The sequence below is a fragment of the Physeter macrocephalus genome, chromosome 7 (genome assembly GCF_002837175.3).
Source record: "Physeter macrocephalus isolate SW-GA chromosome 7, ASM283717v5, whole genome shotgun sequence".
NCBI classification, from domain to species: domain Eukaryota; kingdom Metazoa; phylum Chordata; class Mammalia; order Artiodactyla; family Physeteridae; genus Physeter; species Physeter macrocephalus.
In genome coordinates this window covers 157,772,880-157,789,630 of record NC_041220.1, presented here as the reverse complement: position 1 = coordinate 157,789,630, position 16,751 = coordinate 157,772,880, and the positions used below count along the sequence as shown (strand labels likewise).

The 16,751-nt window shown below is 38.8% G+C and overlaps 1 protein-coding gene across 3 annotated transcripts in view; it reads right to left on the bottom strand.

Annotated features, from left to right (window-relative positions):
- GLRA2 (glycine receptor alpha 2) overlaps positions 1 to 16,751 on the bottom strand; it is a 206,004-nt gene that overhangs the window by 120,334 nt on the left and 68,919 nt on the right. For all 3 annotated transcript variants that reach the window (XM_007118766.1, XM_007118767.1, XM_007118768.1), the window contains exons 5-7: positions 13,464 to 13,546; positions 10,652 to 10,789; positions 8,822 to 9,036 (exon numbers count right to left, since the gene is read on the bottom strand). In XM_007118766.1, coding sequence (XP_007118828.1) covers positions 8,822 to 9,036; positions 10,652 to 10,789; positions 13,464 to 13,546 — 436 coding nt within the window. The remainder of the gene's footprint in view (positions 1 to 8,821; positions 9,037 to 10,651; positions 10,790 to 13,463; positions 13,547 to 16,751) is intronic.

Sequence of the window (16,751 nt, the reverse complement as noted above, 5' to 3'; positions counted from 1 at the left end):
CCATTTGTATATTTTTGCTTTTATTTCTTTTGCCTTAGGAGACAGATCCAAAAAAATATTGGTACCCTTTGTCAAAGCGTGTTCTGCCTATGTTCTCTTCTAGGAGTTTTATGGTTTCAGGTCTTACATTTAGGACTTTAATCCATTTTGAGTTTATTTTTATATATGATGTGGTGAAATGTTCTAATCTCATTCTTTTACATGTAGATGTCCAGTTTTCCCACCACCACTTATAGAAGAGACTGTCTTTTCTCCATTGTATATTCTTGCCTACTTTGTCATAATTGACCATAGGTGTATGGGTTTATTTATGGGCTCTCTAATCTGTTCCATTCATATATGTGTCTGTTTCTGTGCCAGTGCCATGCTGTTTTGGTTACTGTAGCTTTGTTGTATTATCTGAAGTCAAGGAGGGTGATTTCACAGCTTTGTTTTTATTCACAAGATTGCTTTGGCAATTTGGTGTCTTTTGTGATTCCATATAAATTTTAGGATTATTAGTTCTAGATCTGTGAAAACTATCATGGGTATTTTGATAGGGATTGTATTAAATCTATAGATTGCTTTGGGTAGTATTGCCATTTTAGCAATATTAATTCTTCCAATCCAAGAGCATGGGATATCTTTCCATTTCTTTGTATCATCCTCGGTTTCCTTCATCAATGTTTTATAGTTTTCATAGGATAGGTCTTTTACCTCCTTTGTTAAGTTTTATTTCTAGGTATTTTATTCTTTTTGATGTGATTTAAACAGGATTTTTTTCTTTCTCTTTCTGATAGTTCATTATTAGTGTATAGAAAAGCAACAGATTTCTCTATATTAACCTTGTATTCTACAACTTTTCTGAATTCATTTATTAGTTCTAGCAGTTTTTTGGTGGAGCTCTTAGGATTTTCTATATAAAGTACCATGTTATCTGCAAATAGTGACAGTTTTACTTCTTCCCTTCCAATTTGGATGCTTATTCTTTCTTTCTTTCTTCCTTCCTTCCTTCCTTCCTTCCTTCCTTCCTGCCTGCCTGCCTGCCTTCCTCCCTCCCTCGCTCCCTTCCTCCCTCCCTCCCTCCTTCCCTCCCTCCCTCCCTTCCTTCCTTCCTTCCTTTGTTTTTTATTTTTTGTCTGTTTGCTGTTGCTAGGACTTCCAATACTATGTTTAAAAAAGTGGCGAGAGGGACTTCCTTGGTGGTGCAGTGCTTAAGAATCCGCCTGCCAATGCAGGAGACACAGCTTCCAGCCTTGGTCTGGGAAGATCCCACATGCCGTGGCGGAGGAACTAAGCCCATGCTCCACAACTACTGAGCCTGTGCTCTAGAGCCCGCGAGCCACAACTACTCATCCCACATGCCTCAACTACTGAAGCCCACGTGCCTAGAGCCTGTGCTTGGCAAGAAGAGAAGCCACCGCAATGAGAAGCCTGTGCACCACAACGATGAGTAGCCCCAACTCACCACAACTAGAGAAAGACTGTGCGCAGCAACAAAGACCCAACACAGCCAAAATAAATAAATAAATAAATAATAAACAAATTTTTTTTTTTAAAGTGGCAAGAGTGGGCATCCTTGTCTTCCTGATTTTAGAAGAAAGACCTTCAGCTTTTCACTGTTGAGTATGTTGTTAGCTATGGTTTTGTCATAAATGGTCTTTATTATATTGAGATATGTTCCCTTTATGTCCACTTTGATGAGAGTTTTTATCATGAATGGATGTTGAATTTTGTCAAATACTTTTCTTGGGGGTCTATTGAGATGATCATGTGATTTTTATCCTTCTTTTTGCTAATGTGATGTATCACATTGATTAATTTGCAAATACTGAACTATCCTTGAGTCCCTGGAATAAATCCCAGTTGATCATGGTGTATGATCCTTTTTGTATATTGTTGGCTTTGGTTTGCTAACATTTTGTTGAGGATTTTTGCATCTATGTTCATCAGTGATATTGGCCTGTAATTTTCTTTCTTTGTAGTGTCTTTTTTCTGGTTTTGGTATCAGGGTAATGGTGGCTTCATAGACTGAATTTGGAGTGTTCTGTTCACTTCAATTTTTTGGAATATTTTGAGAAGGATAGGTATTAGCTCTTCTTTATATGTTTGGTAGAATTTTCTTGTGAAGCCATCTGGTCTGGAATTTTGTTTGCTGGGAGTTTTTTAATTACAAATTTAATTTCACTGCTAGTGATTGGTCTTTTCAAATTGTCTGTTTCTTCTTGATTCAGTCTTGGCAGGTGTATGCGTCTAGAAATTTGTCCATTTCTTCGAGGTTGTCCAATTTGTTGGCATATACTATTTGTAGTATTCTCTTATGATTTTTGTATCTGTGTGGCATTGGTTGTTATTTCTCTTCTTTCACTTATTATGTTGTTTATTTGGGTCTTCTCTCTTTTCTTCTTGGTGAACCAGGCTAAAGGTTTATCAAGTTTATCTTTTCAAAAAATCAGCTCTTGCTTTCATTGATCTTTTCTTTTCTTACTTTTGGTCTCTATTTTTATTTTCTCTTTGATCTTTATTATTTCCTTCCTTTTGCTGACTTTGGGCTTTTTTGTCCCTTTTCTAATTCCTTTAGGTGGTAGGTTATGCTGTTTATATGAGATTTTTCTTGTTTCTTCAGGAAGGCCTGTATTGCTATAAACTTCCTTCTTAGAACTGCTTTTGCTGCATTCCATAGATTTTGGAAAGTTGTGGTGGAAAGTTGTGTTTCCATTTTCATTTGTCTCAATGTATTTTCTTATTTCTTCTTTCATTCCTTTATTGACCCATTGGTTTTTTAGTAGCATGTTTAGTGTCCACGTGTTTGTTCTTTTCTTGTTTTTCTTTCTGTAACTGATTTCCAACTTCACACTGTTGTGGTCAGAAAAGATGCTTGAAATAATTTCTATCCTCTTAAATTTGCTGAGACTTGGTTTGTGGCCTAGCTTGTGATCTGTCCTGGAAAACGTTCCATGTGCACTTGAAAAGAATATGTATTCTGCCATTTTGGGATGGAATTTCCTGTAGGTACTATCAAGTCCCACTGCTATAATGTGTCATTTAAGACCACTATTGCCTTATTGATTTTCCATCTGGATGATCTGTCCATTGATGTAAATGGGGCATTTAAGTTCCCTGCGAGTATTGTATTATTGTCAGTTTCTCCCTTTATTTCTGTTAGTGTTTGCTTTCTGTGTTTAGATGCTCCTTTATTGGATGCATATATGTTAATGTGTGTAATATCTTCTTCTTGTATTGATCCCTTTATCATTATATAATGCCCTTCTTTATCTTTTGTTACAGCCTTTGTTTTAAAGTCTATTTTGTCTGGTATGAGCATTGCTACCCCCTGCTTTCTTGTCATTTCCATTTTCATGAAATATCTTTTCCCATTCCCTCTCTTTCAGTCTGTGTGTGTCTTTAGTTCTGGAGTGAGTCTTGTAGGCAGCATATAGATAAGTCTTTTTAAAAAAAATACAATCAGCCACCCTATGTCTTTTTTTATTTATAAATTTGTTTTTTTATTTATTTTTGGCTGTGTTGGGTCTTCATTGCTGTGCGCGGGCTTCCTCTAGTTGCAGCGAGTGGGGGCTGCTCTTTGTTGCAGTGCTCAGGCTTCTCATTACAGTGGCTTCTCTTATTGCGGAGCATGGGCTTCAGTAGTTGCAGCACACGGGCTCAGTAGTTGTGGCTCATGGGCTCTAGAGCGCAGTTTCAGTAGTTGTGGTGCACAGGCTTAGTTGCTCCGCAGCATGTGGGATCTTCCTGGACCAGGGCTGGAAGCTGTGTCCTCTGCATTGGCAGGTGGATTCTTAATCACCTCGCCACCAGGGAAGTCCCCACCCTATGTCTTTTGATTGAAGCATTTAGTCTATTCATATTTAGGGGAATTATTGATAGGTATGAACCGATTGCCATTTTATTACTTGTTTTCTGGTTGTTTTTATAGTTTGTCTCTGTTCATTTCTTCTTCTTTTTGTTTCTTCCCCTGTAGTTTGATGATATTCTTTACTATGCTCATGTTCCTTTCTTTTTAGTTTTTGTGTATCTATTGTAGGTTTTCGATTTGTGGTTGTCATGGGGTTCATATATGTTGACCTATAACTATATCTACTTGTTTTAAACTGATAGTCATTTATGTTCAAACACATTTTAAAAGATCTACATTTTTTAAACATTTTTATTGGCGTATAATTGCTTTACAATGTTGTGTGAGTTTCTGCTGTATAACAAAGTGAACCAGCTATATGTATACATATATCCCCACATCCCCTCCCTCTTGTGTCTCCCTCCCGCCCTCCCTATCCCACCCCTCTAGGTGGTCACAAAGCACCGAGCTGATCTCCCTGTGCTATGCATCTGCTTCCCACTAGCTACCTATATTACATTTGGTAGTGTATATATGTCAGTGCTACTCTCTCACTTCGTCCCAGCTTACCCTTCCCCCTCCCCGTATCCTCAAGTCCATTCTCTTCATCTGTGACTTTATTCCTGTCCTGCCCCTAGCTTCATCAGACCTTTTTTTTTTTTTTAGATACCATATATATGTGTTAGCATATGGTATTTGTTTTACTCTTTCTGACTTACTTCACTCTGTATGACAGACTTTAGGTCCATCCACCTCACTACAAATAGTTCAATTTCGTTTCTTTTTATGGCTGAGTAATATTCCATTGTATATATGTGCCACATCTTCTTTCTCCATTCATAAAAGATATACATTTTTTTACACCCCTCCCGAAACTTTTGTGGTTTTAATGTCATATTTTACATCTTCATGTTTATCCCTTAACTGTTTATTGTAGTTATAGTTGCTTTTACCATTTTTTGTCTTTTAATATTTGTACTGGCTAATTTAAGTGGTAGATCCTTAGTCCTTAGTATATATTTGCCTTTCCTTTTTGGATTTTCCATTTCCTATAGATTCTTACTTTTTTCCATTTAGAGAAGACCCTTTAACATTTCCTTTATGGTAGGTTCAGTATTGATGAACTCTTTTAGTTTTTGCTTTTCCAAGAAGTTTTTACCTCTCCTTGGATTCTAAGTGACAGTCTTGCTGGGTAGTATCCTAGGTTGCAGGTTTTTCCCTTTCAGCACTTTGAATATATCATGCCACTCCCTTCTGACCTGCAAAATTTCTGCAGAAAAATCAGCTGATAGCCTTATGGGGGTTCCCTTGTATATGGCTCTGTTTTTATCTTGCTGCCTTTAAAATTCTCTTTATCTTTAAGTTTTACCATTTTAATTATGATATGTCTGTCTGGGTTTATACTGTTTGGGACCCTCTGTGCTTCCTGTACCTGGACATTTGTTTCCTTTTTCACCGGTTTGGGAAGTCTTTAGCCATAATTTTCTCAAATACATTTTCAATCCCCTTCTCTCTCTCTTCTCCTTCTGGGACCCCTATAATTTGAATATTGGTACACTTAATGTTATGCCAGAGATCTCATAAACTGTTCTCATTTTTTAAAATTTGTTTTTCTTTTTGCTTTTCTGATTGGGTGGTTTCCGTTACTCTATTTTCGAGATCACTTATGTGTTCTTCTGTGTCACTTAGTCTGCTATTCATTCCTTCTACTGTGTTTTTTATTTCAGTTATTGAATTCATTATTTCTGATTGGGGTTTTAAAAATATTTTCTTATTCCTTGTTAACATTCTCACTGTGTTCATCTATTCTTTCCCTAATTCAATTAACATTCTTATTAGCAATGCTTTGAATTCTTTATCTGGTAAGTTATTTATTTCTGTTTAATTATGTATTTTCAGTGGTTTTCTCTTGCTGTTTCAGCTGAGAGTAGCTCCTCTGCCTTATTATTTTGCTTAACTTTCTTTGCCTCTATGAATTTAAATGAAACAGTTATCTATTCCAGTCTGGAAGGGATGTTCATATTATAGACTGTATGTGCCTAATGCCTTTGGTGGGAGAGCAGATTTGATGTGGACATAAGCCAGGTCTTTCCTCAGGATGTGCTGGTAGCTATCACCTTGGTAGGACATGAGGCTGAAGATGGAGGGGCTAGAGGTGTAGCCGGGTGTGGGGTGGGACTTCCCTTCTGCTCAGTGGCCATCACTGCACTCCAAGTTGCTGGAGTAGAAGCCCTGAGGGTTGGGCTTGATATGGCTCTGTTCCCTTTAAGTGTCTGCTTTCCCCTTTCCTAGCACTGGGACCTTTGCCCCAGAGCTGGGGATTGCTGAGGCAAGGGAGGCCCATGTGGGCTCTCGGCTCATTTTTGCCACAGACAGATGTCTGAGCTGTCTCCGATGTGCTGCCAGTACAGGTGCCAGCAGTTATTTCCCTCGATCTGCTCAGATGCAGCCTCGGGTCCAAGTCCCCTTTGTCCCTCACTGCTAATCACTTCCCCCAGTCTCTGCCACCCCTGCACTTTTGTGGAGCTGCACTGCAGGGAAGGCGGGGCCGGTGTGGACTCTCTTTGTGTGTTGGGGTAAGCTGTGGTGGAATGGCCATCATCAGAGTTCTGGGCTGCTTCTGATATGACGTTTGAGTAAGCGCCAACACTGGCTAGTGCCGCCTCACCCAGGCTCTGCCCTGGGACTGGGTCATCTCTGCATCCCACGACCAAGTTTTTTCCCTGGTTGTGGCAGCCCTAGATCCCATACCACACTGAGACGTGGAGTAAACTTTGTTGGAGCATGCACCGAGGCAGTTGTGGGAAACTTGGCAGCCACTGGAGCAGTCCTCTCACCACCCTCTCTGCCCTGCCCCAGGGGCAAGCCAGTGCACAAGCGCTCGTGCACGTGCATGTTCCTCAGGAGTGGAGTCCAGGCTTCCCCCAGCCCTCCTATTAGTCCCAGTGGTCCTTCAAGCAGCCAAGGGGGCTTGTCTTCCCTGCGTAGGATGCCAGGACTGGGGCTTCCAATTGTGGTTCTCACTGCTCACTCCCCAAGGCGGGCATCTGTTCATGTGTTCTCCCTTTTCCTCTGAGTCCCCTCCCAGGGGCATAGGTCCTGACCTGATTGCTTTTCTTCCCCTCCTACCCAATTCCATATGTATCTTTCTTATAGCCTTGGTTGTACAGGAGTCTTTCTGCCAGTTTCCAGTTAGTTTTCAATGAGAATTGTTCCACATGTAGATGTATTTTTGATGTGTTCATGGGGGGAGGTGACTTCCATGTCTTCCTATTCTACCATCTTGATTGATCTCCTTTTTAACAATAGTTTTGACCATGCTGTAAAATCACAATGGCTAATAAGAATGAATAACAAATTTGTAAAAAAACTCAAGCTCTCATTTTGAAAATAAATGACTATTCTTTTGGCAGCAATGAGTAGTTGGAGGCTAAATGTCTTATGTTTTCACATTATCTGCTTGCAGTGTGCCACCAGTACTTTAGCTGTCTAGTAAAATGTAAAATATATTTGTGTGTCCTAGTGTTTAATGGCATGGCATTACAGTGATAGCAGTAGCTAATAAATAACGGGATATAATCAAATGAACCTGTTTGGAAGGAGGCACAGAGGGGATTAGAATTTCTATTAGGCAATATTGATTTGTGATTATGTAGCTGAAAAAAAAATGCTGTTACCATTTTTGACATCTGTATTCCAACAAAAATATGACACAGGTATTTCGTACTATTTGTTATTCTAGAAAGTAAAAAAGTATCAGAGACAGATCTATTCCTTTCTCTATTAGCATACAAAATCTAATATTTATCTTTGGAGGCATGGAACTTGAAAAATTTGTATAACTATTTTCCTACTATTCAACCCGACTCCATTATAGCCACAGGCCTCTTCCATACGTCATCTTATCTTCCAACATAGGAGATAATGTGGAGCATTATATAACATTTCTCATCATGTCAGTTGCAGCACAACTGAACATAAGCCCAAGCCAGCCAAGATAGGGGATTACATCTCAGTTATTTTCTGGAACTGAGTTTTGGAGGGACTGCTAAACCAGTATGAGACAGTGTATACTGAATACTAAATTGAACTCAGATTCCTGGAAGATTGAGGCTAATGGCTCAGTGTACTCAGTGAAACGGGGAAATACACATAGGCACATTTTGGGGTACTGGGGCATTTCACAAGCAGAACATTTATCATTACTTGCTTAAGCAATATTTACAAATGCAGAGAGCCGCTCTTACATAAAAATAGATTATGCAGCCATTATGATTTCTTATTCAGGGTGCTACAAAATGTCTTTCTGTCCCCAATATCCACTCCACACTTCTCTGTCAACCTGCCACAATAGCCAGAATTTTCACCATCTTCAGTGAGTCCACTGTTCTTCTCTAGGTAACTGTGTCACTCAAAATAGTAGTGTTATTAGCCATGAAGGTAAATTAAGGCATAGCAAACATCCATGTGTCTGATTTGATGCACCCTCATACTGCACCTTTATTTCTTATGTATACTCATTGCATATGGCTTTTCTGTGTAAATTTGCAGGAGCTTAAGTCAATCTTTTATTACTGTAAATGACTTCACTGAGCATGTGAATCACAATAGCCTCCCCAGTAACTTCTTGACAATACAAGTTGCATCAATCTTACTCCAGTTCCTGCAAGCTTCATGCCTCATAAACAACATGAGGTCAGAAATACTCAAGGGCTTCTTAGAATTCCTGAGACATGTTTCTGCCTCCACTCATTCCTCTTCTCTCTCAACCCTGAATCTCCTTTCCCCTAATTGATCTGATTATGAAGATCCCCCATGTCCTCAGAGCTCTAACTCTCAAACTCAGCTTTCCATTCTTTTCTTACTGCGTTTGCATCTCCAACAGTGCCGCAGGGTAGCAAACATTTCTGTCTTCACAGAATTCTCCAGCCTGTAAGACCTTTGACAAACCTCTCAGGTCACTTGTTGTCAAATGAGGAGATTTCTTACCTTTGGCAGAGATGCCCTGGAGCCTGAACTCTGGGTGGTCATCGTTAAGACTGTCGTGATGCCCAGTGCAACTCTGGCAGGGGCTGCATCCATGTTTATCCAAAAAGAGACCCAGGACAAAATGACTATCAACAGACTGGGGATGTACATCTGGATCAAGTAATATCCCATCTGGCGTTCCAGGTGAAACTTAACCTCGATGCAGGTAAACTTTCCTGGAAACAGGAAGTGATGATTTAAAATCCAATTTGAATTTATCTTTCCCATTCCAGCCTCCCACTCCCTTTATTAAAAAGGAGCATTAAAGATGGATTTGAAAGATTGCACAAAACGCTGACACTACACACCCTATTCAACTCTTTTCCAACTCAACCCATAATGGAAATGACAGTGTGAGAACGAGTGATCTAAAGAGTCACCGGACCAAAACCATGTGGCATATTTAATTTTCAAATCTGTGCTTGTTGCAGCCTGATTATTTAAACAGAGCTTCAGAATTTTCTAGACAATCCATTGGAAAGAAAATATTCATGTTTTGTGGGGGTTATAGTATGTAATATATAGGATATAATATATAACCTACAGCATATATGTATAGCATATACTACACAGCATATAATATATAACATGTAATATGAAATAGTTGAAACCCTTCCTTCCTAAGTAGTAGAGTTCACATGGGGCTTCTAAAGGATTTGGATAATTGTGTATCTATCTTTGTGTTACCAATTGCAAAAGAAAAATATACATTTGTAGAAACCATGAATATAATCTAGTCACTGTAAAAATTTCATAACCTCCTGGGTAATTGCTTGAGCACATTTAGAATATTCCTAGAATCTGTTTACAGTGTTGCATTGCCTATAAAATAGAGTGCATATAAAGATGTTAAAACTTGTAACATACTATTAAGAGACAGATGTTCCTGCCCCTTACGACATTCCTTCCTCTTTAATTGGCTTGGAGTTAGAAACACAGAAGGTAATTTGGCTTAGCTCACACAAATTATGAGATAGGGTTGGGTTCTTCTTGGCCAGGAAGAACACCTTAGAGTCAGGTTTTAGTTATTTCATAGGAAGCATTGTTGACTTCTGGAACAAGTGTTCATGAACCAGAGCAGTCACTGAACAAACCATCATGTCTCGACTGCCTCTCCTTGGTCAGCTGTGTGGCATCAAAGACGAGGACGTTCATAGGAAAAGATATCAACTTTACTGGGCGGGCATAATCTTCCAGGGAACAACAGATGCCCACTTGTTGCTACTACCTCACATTCTCCTCCTGCCCCATGTGTCTGTCAGCACCACTGACAACACATGACTTTAGAGCCAGCTGACTCCCCGCAAGCTGATTTTCATGCACGCTGTCTATAGGACTGGAGAGTACAACAGCTGTATTTCTGGGTTTGCAAAGACCTATGTTATTATTTCTGTATTCCACTAAGGCACAGAGTGCAAATTGACCTGAGGAGCTAACGTCAAGAATGGATGCTGGGAATGGGCCAGAATTCATACACTTCCTGCACCATTTACAAGGTCTCATACACTTTTCCTCAGACTCATTTGATAGTAGATGGTCAGCAAGAGAACAGCGAAAGATCCCCAAATCTCTTTCCTTCTCTCTCTCTTTTGGAAAAATTATCTGTTGGGCTCCCTGACCTGTTCGAAAGGATATAGGCATCTTATGTGTTGAGGGGATTTTGAGCCAAGCCCAGGACAGTGCCTTATAGCTCCACTTTCTTGGTAAATATGCAGCAATTAAGGTGATGGGATATATACTCCAAGCTGCAGATGGAGCCCACGTGGGTTTAGCAGCTCGAAGGAAACTTACCAGTGTTGTAGTGCTTTGTGCAGTAGCCGAGCTCCTTCTCTTCTTTCAAAATGAACTGAGGCAGGGTCAATCCTTCAGCAACTTGAACTGGACCATCACTTAACCACTCAAATATCAGGTCATTCATCGTGTACCCAACTGGAGTAAACAAATCATAGTGAAAAATTGAATGCATCTTTCCAAGAAAGCTTGAAAGTCTAGCCATGTAAAGGAAATCATCTAAAGCGACATGCTCAATCAATTCAAGAGCATTTTTTAATAAAAGAGCTGCAATCATCATGACAGCTACATGTCATTGGAGCCAAAGAAATGGAAGACAGCAAGCTATTTCTGAATGATTTTTTTTTCTGTGTAATGGGAAAATGGAATTTATAAAGTCCATTTTTCTTCTGCCCACTCTATCCACTAAATGTTTCTGAAGAACAAACAAGTAAACAAACAAAAATCCTTTGAAGATTGTCTTTACTTTAAAGAGCTGTGTCTGTGGATATCCATTAAGACAATGCAGTTCACAGCACCAGTCTTAGTATTTCAAATGAAAAGCATTCCTTTTTTTTAAAAAAAAGAGAATGGATTTATCACAGGCCTGCTTAAAATATTTCCATTGCAAACTTGGCCCCTCTCCTAGGGTCTATTAGCTTTGTTTTGAGAAAGTTTGTGTTCAAGTCCTTATGGTCAATCCTCAGTTACTTTAGCCAGCGGAGAAGGCTATAGGCAGGTAACCTAAGAGGAAGCTGTGGGATATGCAAATCAAGCATATTCATTTGTGCTAGTGTCTTGCTAAAGGCGCCCACACATTACAATGATTAATATGAAGTAAAACAGATTCTCTGTTATATAGAGTCATATTGCTATATGACTTTTGAACCATCCAGAGTAAGACTGTTACCAGTTTAGTAAACCAAAGTTAGCTCTTAGTCTCCAAGCTCCTGCTAACTAGGTCATCATGTCAAGGGCTTCTGGGTTTTTTACACCCTGGAAATGAAGGCTACTCTTTTTTCAGGCATCAGTTCTCTCCTTTCTTTCTTTATTTGTGATATTTGAACTCTAAAAGGAGATTGAGGAGGAGAAGGGTTATTATGTGAGGTTTTGACTGCCCAGTAACCTCAGCAAGTTTATTAAGTTTATAGATTCTTATTCTTGTTTACTGCAAGATAGTGACTCACCAAAGCTACCCAGAAATCAATGGCAAAGTTAATTGGAATCTACTTTCCTCTTTCTTTGGGCCACCTTTTCCTTTCAAAGCCCGAAAATAAAAACAAGCAAGGAATCACAAAGGGGACTTCGTATAAGCATTGATGGTCCACAAAGAGAATGGCCAACCCTATCTCTTCCACATCAGTGCTGCATGAACCCTTCTTGGGTATCTCCACCAAATACTAGAAGCTTGCCAAACACCCCCTATTCTTGTCTGGTCAGCTTCTTGCTGACCACTACAATAATAGTCCTTGTCAGCCACCCGGAAACCCCAGCTGGGAGCAAACAGAAGAGGTAAAGATGTGGGGAAGGAGGACGTAATATGAGGGTAGAAAAGTAAAGAGCAATTCCCACCCTTCACAGTCAAAGTCAGTGGTAAACACATCACTGCTTCTTTGATTTCCTTACTTCTAGGTCCTGCAAGGACCAAGCATATTTACTAATTGGAGTTTTTAAGCCTTGGAGGAGCCTCAGATGACAGCTATGGTTGCTGTTTTATAGAGAAACTAAGTGTTGGGTTGAGTCAGGGGAGAGTGGGAGCAGTAGAGAAGTCACAAAGAAGGAATCATTATGTAGGAAAAAGTTTTTCTTAACTGTCTTCCCAAGAGAAGGGGCAACAAGGAAAAGATGAATAAATAAAGCCTATTGTAAACCAGAAATTCTCATTTTATTCCTGACAACTTCTTCAAACAAAGATGTTTCATTATTTTGTTTATTTCTGTAGGAAGTTTCAAGGGAAAGCTACAGTGATTTTAAATGATCAGAAGGAAACCCTGTCACTGCCTCTTTTAAAATAATAGTTGATATGTCTTTTTACATTTGTTATTTTTCTAAACCAAGAAGTTAAAAGTATTTTCTTGCCCCTGCCTCATTAAGTCTCCTAACACCCCTGTAGGTCAGTAGCACTTATTATTCTCTGCATTTTACAGACAGAGAAACTGACAGAGCAAGCCAGAAAAAATTTCATGTCTGCTGTCTAAAATTCCCATTACCTTGGAGGCATCAGCAACTTATGGCACACGTCAACGATTTCAGTGGCATCAGGGCCATGGCATAAAGGGGACAAAGTAGTAGCATTTTTCTCTTCCCTTCACCAGGCCTTCGGATATCCATTGCCCATCTAAGGGAGATGCCTTTATTCCTTATCATCTCATGCCCCTCATTTTTGCATTCTCCTCTGGCTAAGGCCCCTGCGTCTTGTCCTCAAATCAATTATCCCTTCCTGCCAAAATTCCTTTGGGGTGAAGGTCTATACAAGCATAAGATAGAAGGAAATACAATTTTCTGACTAGAATGTGATTCATTATAGAGGTTAAATGACTAATAATCTTAATTTTCCCAGGAGACGTTTTCATTTCAAAGAAAAGCTTACTAAATCAGGCTCGTTTTTTGAGGAAGGGCAAGTTATTTGGCATTTTACCTTGAAAAATGGTCTTCGCTCTATTGGATATAAGACATGCACACACACTTTTGCTTGTTCTTCCCTTAAGGACCTCGGGAGTTGTTAAGTAGGTAGAGAATGAGTCTTACAGGTTTTTTCTCCTTAATGACACATTGAAAGAACCAGGTCATTAGTTAAAACAAGCAGGTGGTCATTTCAGTAATAGTGACTTACAACTCTCCAGCTGCATTGTACACGTCTGGACATCCATTGGAAAATTCTTCAAGTCCATGGGACAGGATAAGGTCAAGGTGAGCCTTAGCAGAGAAAAAACATTTTTTAAAACAACTTTTTAATTTTTGAGGTCTGGTTCTTGAGAAGCAAACCAAAAACACATTTGGCATTAAGCAGAGTGACACTGATTCAAGTAATGAAGTCTCAGCTCTCACTCAGGGCAATGCTTTCTAATTTTCAAATGAACAGTAAGTAGTCATTGGTAAATTTTTAAAATACTATAGAATTTTGCTGTAACCCCTTACTCTCCATTTCCCATCTTCCAACCTGTGAGTCTCATCTCCCCAGTGGCACTGGTCTCAAGTTTATTCTAGAATCAAGAAGAGCACTGAGGAATAGTGTAACAAGAACCGTGGGCTCTTCTTAAACACACAGATGTCCAAAAGACGTAAAGTTTATACTGCTTTAGAATTGGACAGGGGGGCTTTGCTTCAAGGACAATAAATGATGTGATAAGTATAATTGGTTGTGATAAGTATTCGTTCTCCTTCCATCAGGTGGGCAAATACTTCAATATCTTTTCATTTGCTAATTACATGGATAGGTCAGTTGTACATTGTAGCATTCATTCTAGAATTTTGACAAATCTGGAGCAGGTAATCCTTGATCTAAAAAAAAAAAAAAACAAAACCATTTGAGGATGGTGGCTTGTATAAATACATAGTCTTCTCCTCTCTGCACCCTGGGGGGACTACTATGCTCCCCCTTTCCTTAACTTTCCAAGCTCCAGCCAGCTCTGATCAAGTCTTTTATCAGGATATTGATTAAGCCACCACCTCTTTTCTACTATTTACTTTTTTAGTCCTCAAGGAAATGGTACACACCTCTTGCTCTTCAGTTTTTCTATACCTCAGAGATTCAAGGGAGGAAATTAAGGTTAGAATCAGCAGACCTGTGTTCCCTCTCAAGTACTGCCTCCAACTGTTTCGTTCCCCAAAGCAAGACCTTAAACTCAATAAACACGCATCCTCACCAAATGATGGGGTAGGATCAAATGATGCTTATTGCCATTTAGCTCTAATACTAGAATCCATGTTATTCTGAAGTTCACTGCTCCAAGTTCTGTTCGTTTTCTCTCAAACCTCTTTTCTATCCATAGACCCTTCTGACTCTTACACCATTACCTAAACTCTCCCTTTCTGTCATGCTCTCCCCTCCTGGTTCCCTCCTCTTTCCTTTCTCAGCTTCATGTTATACCTTCTATACAAGCCAAGACAAAATTAAAAAAAGAGTGGCCCAGTTAGTTTAAAGAAAGAAAAGATTTGGGATTTGAAGTGAGGTTAGACAAAGAATCCATGCTGACAATCTTCAAAATCATCAAAATACAACAGTGACTAGGAAAAGCAAGATACAAAACAGTGCGGTATAATCTCAATTATGTAAATATGTTTTCAATATTGGAAGTAAACACAACACTATATTAAGAGTAGATATTTCTGGTTGGTGGGATGATTCATATATTTTTTTTACTCTGTTCATTCTGCATTATCTATATTGACAAGTGTAGGCTATTCTAAGATGTCCGTCTTTATGTAATTAAACATGCCGTTCTTTAAACAATAGCTGAAGGGTAAAATTATTAAATTATGTTTTATTCAATAATGTTTTGCTATATTATAATTATATTATTATTATTAAAATTTTGCCACAAACGTACAGTATTTCACCTTCATTGATAAATAAATTACCTACCTTCTCTGAGCTATTCTGAGAACACAAATACCATGTTTCTAAAGGAAAAACAATAGTTTTGGGTTCTAAACATCTGAGTTAAAATAACGTTTTAGACAGGAAAAATAATTTTTGTCAGTTGTGGAGTTCATTTAGAGATAGCAGTATAAATATAGTTAAAGATATTTAAATTTCTTCCCAGCATAAAGACTTTTTTTTTGAGATTTTATTTTATTGAGATCGATGCCCTGAACTCTTTAAAGTAAGGGAAGAGTAAAAGAATCAAAATGAAAATCTCTAGTAATCAAAAATTTAAAAAATTTGACACTTTATTAAGGGAGGGGAATCTCAAAAGGGTCTTTGGGTTTAAAACTGTTACTAACACAGTAAGAATCTATTTATTCTTTTCTATTTTTTTAAAGAGGAAATATTTACATCAAACAAAAATATGTCCATCATATAAAAATAATCAGAGGGCATGTGTATAGTTTAAGTGAATCAAAACTAGAAAACCTGGAAATTTCATTATGATTTTGAAAAGTTTACTTTTGAGAAATTAGAAAATAATAATAGCAAAAATGAATACAGCTTAAAAACATGCAACAGGAAATTCAGTTGTATTTTGTTTGCTATTGGAAACAACCCAATTTTAGTGTTCTTAATCATAGGTTTGCTGAATACAATTCTTCTGTGAAGTGAACTTTTCACGTTTATTTAGGGGGAAGAGGCTTCAGACATGATATTTCTGCCTTTGTGGCAGATCTAACAATCCTATAGGGCCCCAGAATTCTTGGGGTCAAAACTATTAACAGCCATGGAAAACCCCACTGAGAGAAATTCCCAATGAGCATGAAACTCTCTCTGAATCTTGTCTCAGGTGAGAACTCAGTGGGAATTTCCCTTCTTCCTTATTTATTTTTCTAATTTCCTTTCTAGGTAGGTTTTGTATGGGAACTCAATGGGTGCCAATAACAAGGAGGCAAGTTAACAGCTCCCCACTTTGCTAAATCACGTCATCCGCTGAGCAAATGGGAAGTGATTGGAACGATCTAATCAGTTCTTTCATGGCCAACAGATCCCATAATTTATGATGTCTAGTGTACCACACATCTGCAGGCCTAAAACTCAGACTTGCCTTTTACTTATTTTTTTCGTTTTCTTTGAAGTATATATTTAATACAGTAAAAATACACAAATCTTAAGTTACAGCGTGATACCTTTTTGCATCTATACCCACCTGTTTAACAAGCACCCAGACCAGATTTAGAATATTCCCATCACCCCAGAACATTCCCATGTGCTCTCTTCTCAGTCAAGAACCTTCAAAAGTAACCACCACTGCTTTTTTTTAAAAGCTATTTTTTAATTTAAAAACATGAGTTTTGGGGAAGGAACGAGACGATATTATTTTGTACTGAGATGCAGAAATTGCACCAAATAAGATTGACACAGGGCTTCCCTGGTGGCGCAGTGGTTGAGAGTCCGCCTGCCGATGCAGGGGACACGGGTTCGTGCCCCGGTCCGGGTAGATGCCACTTGCCGCGGCGGGGCTGTGCC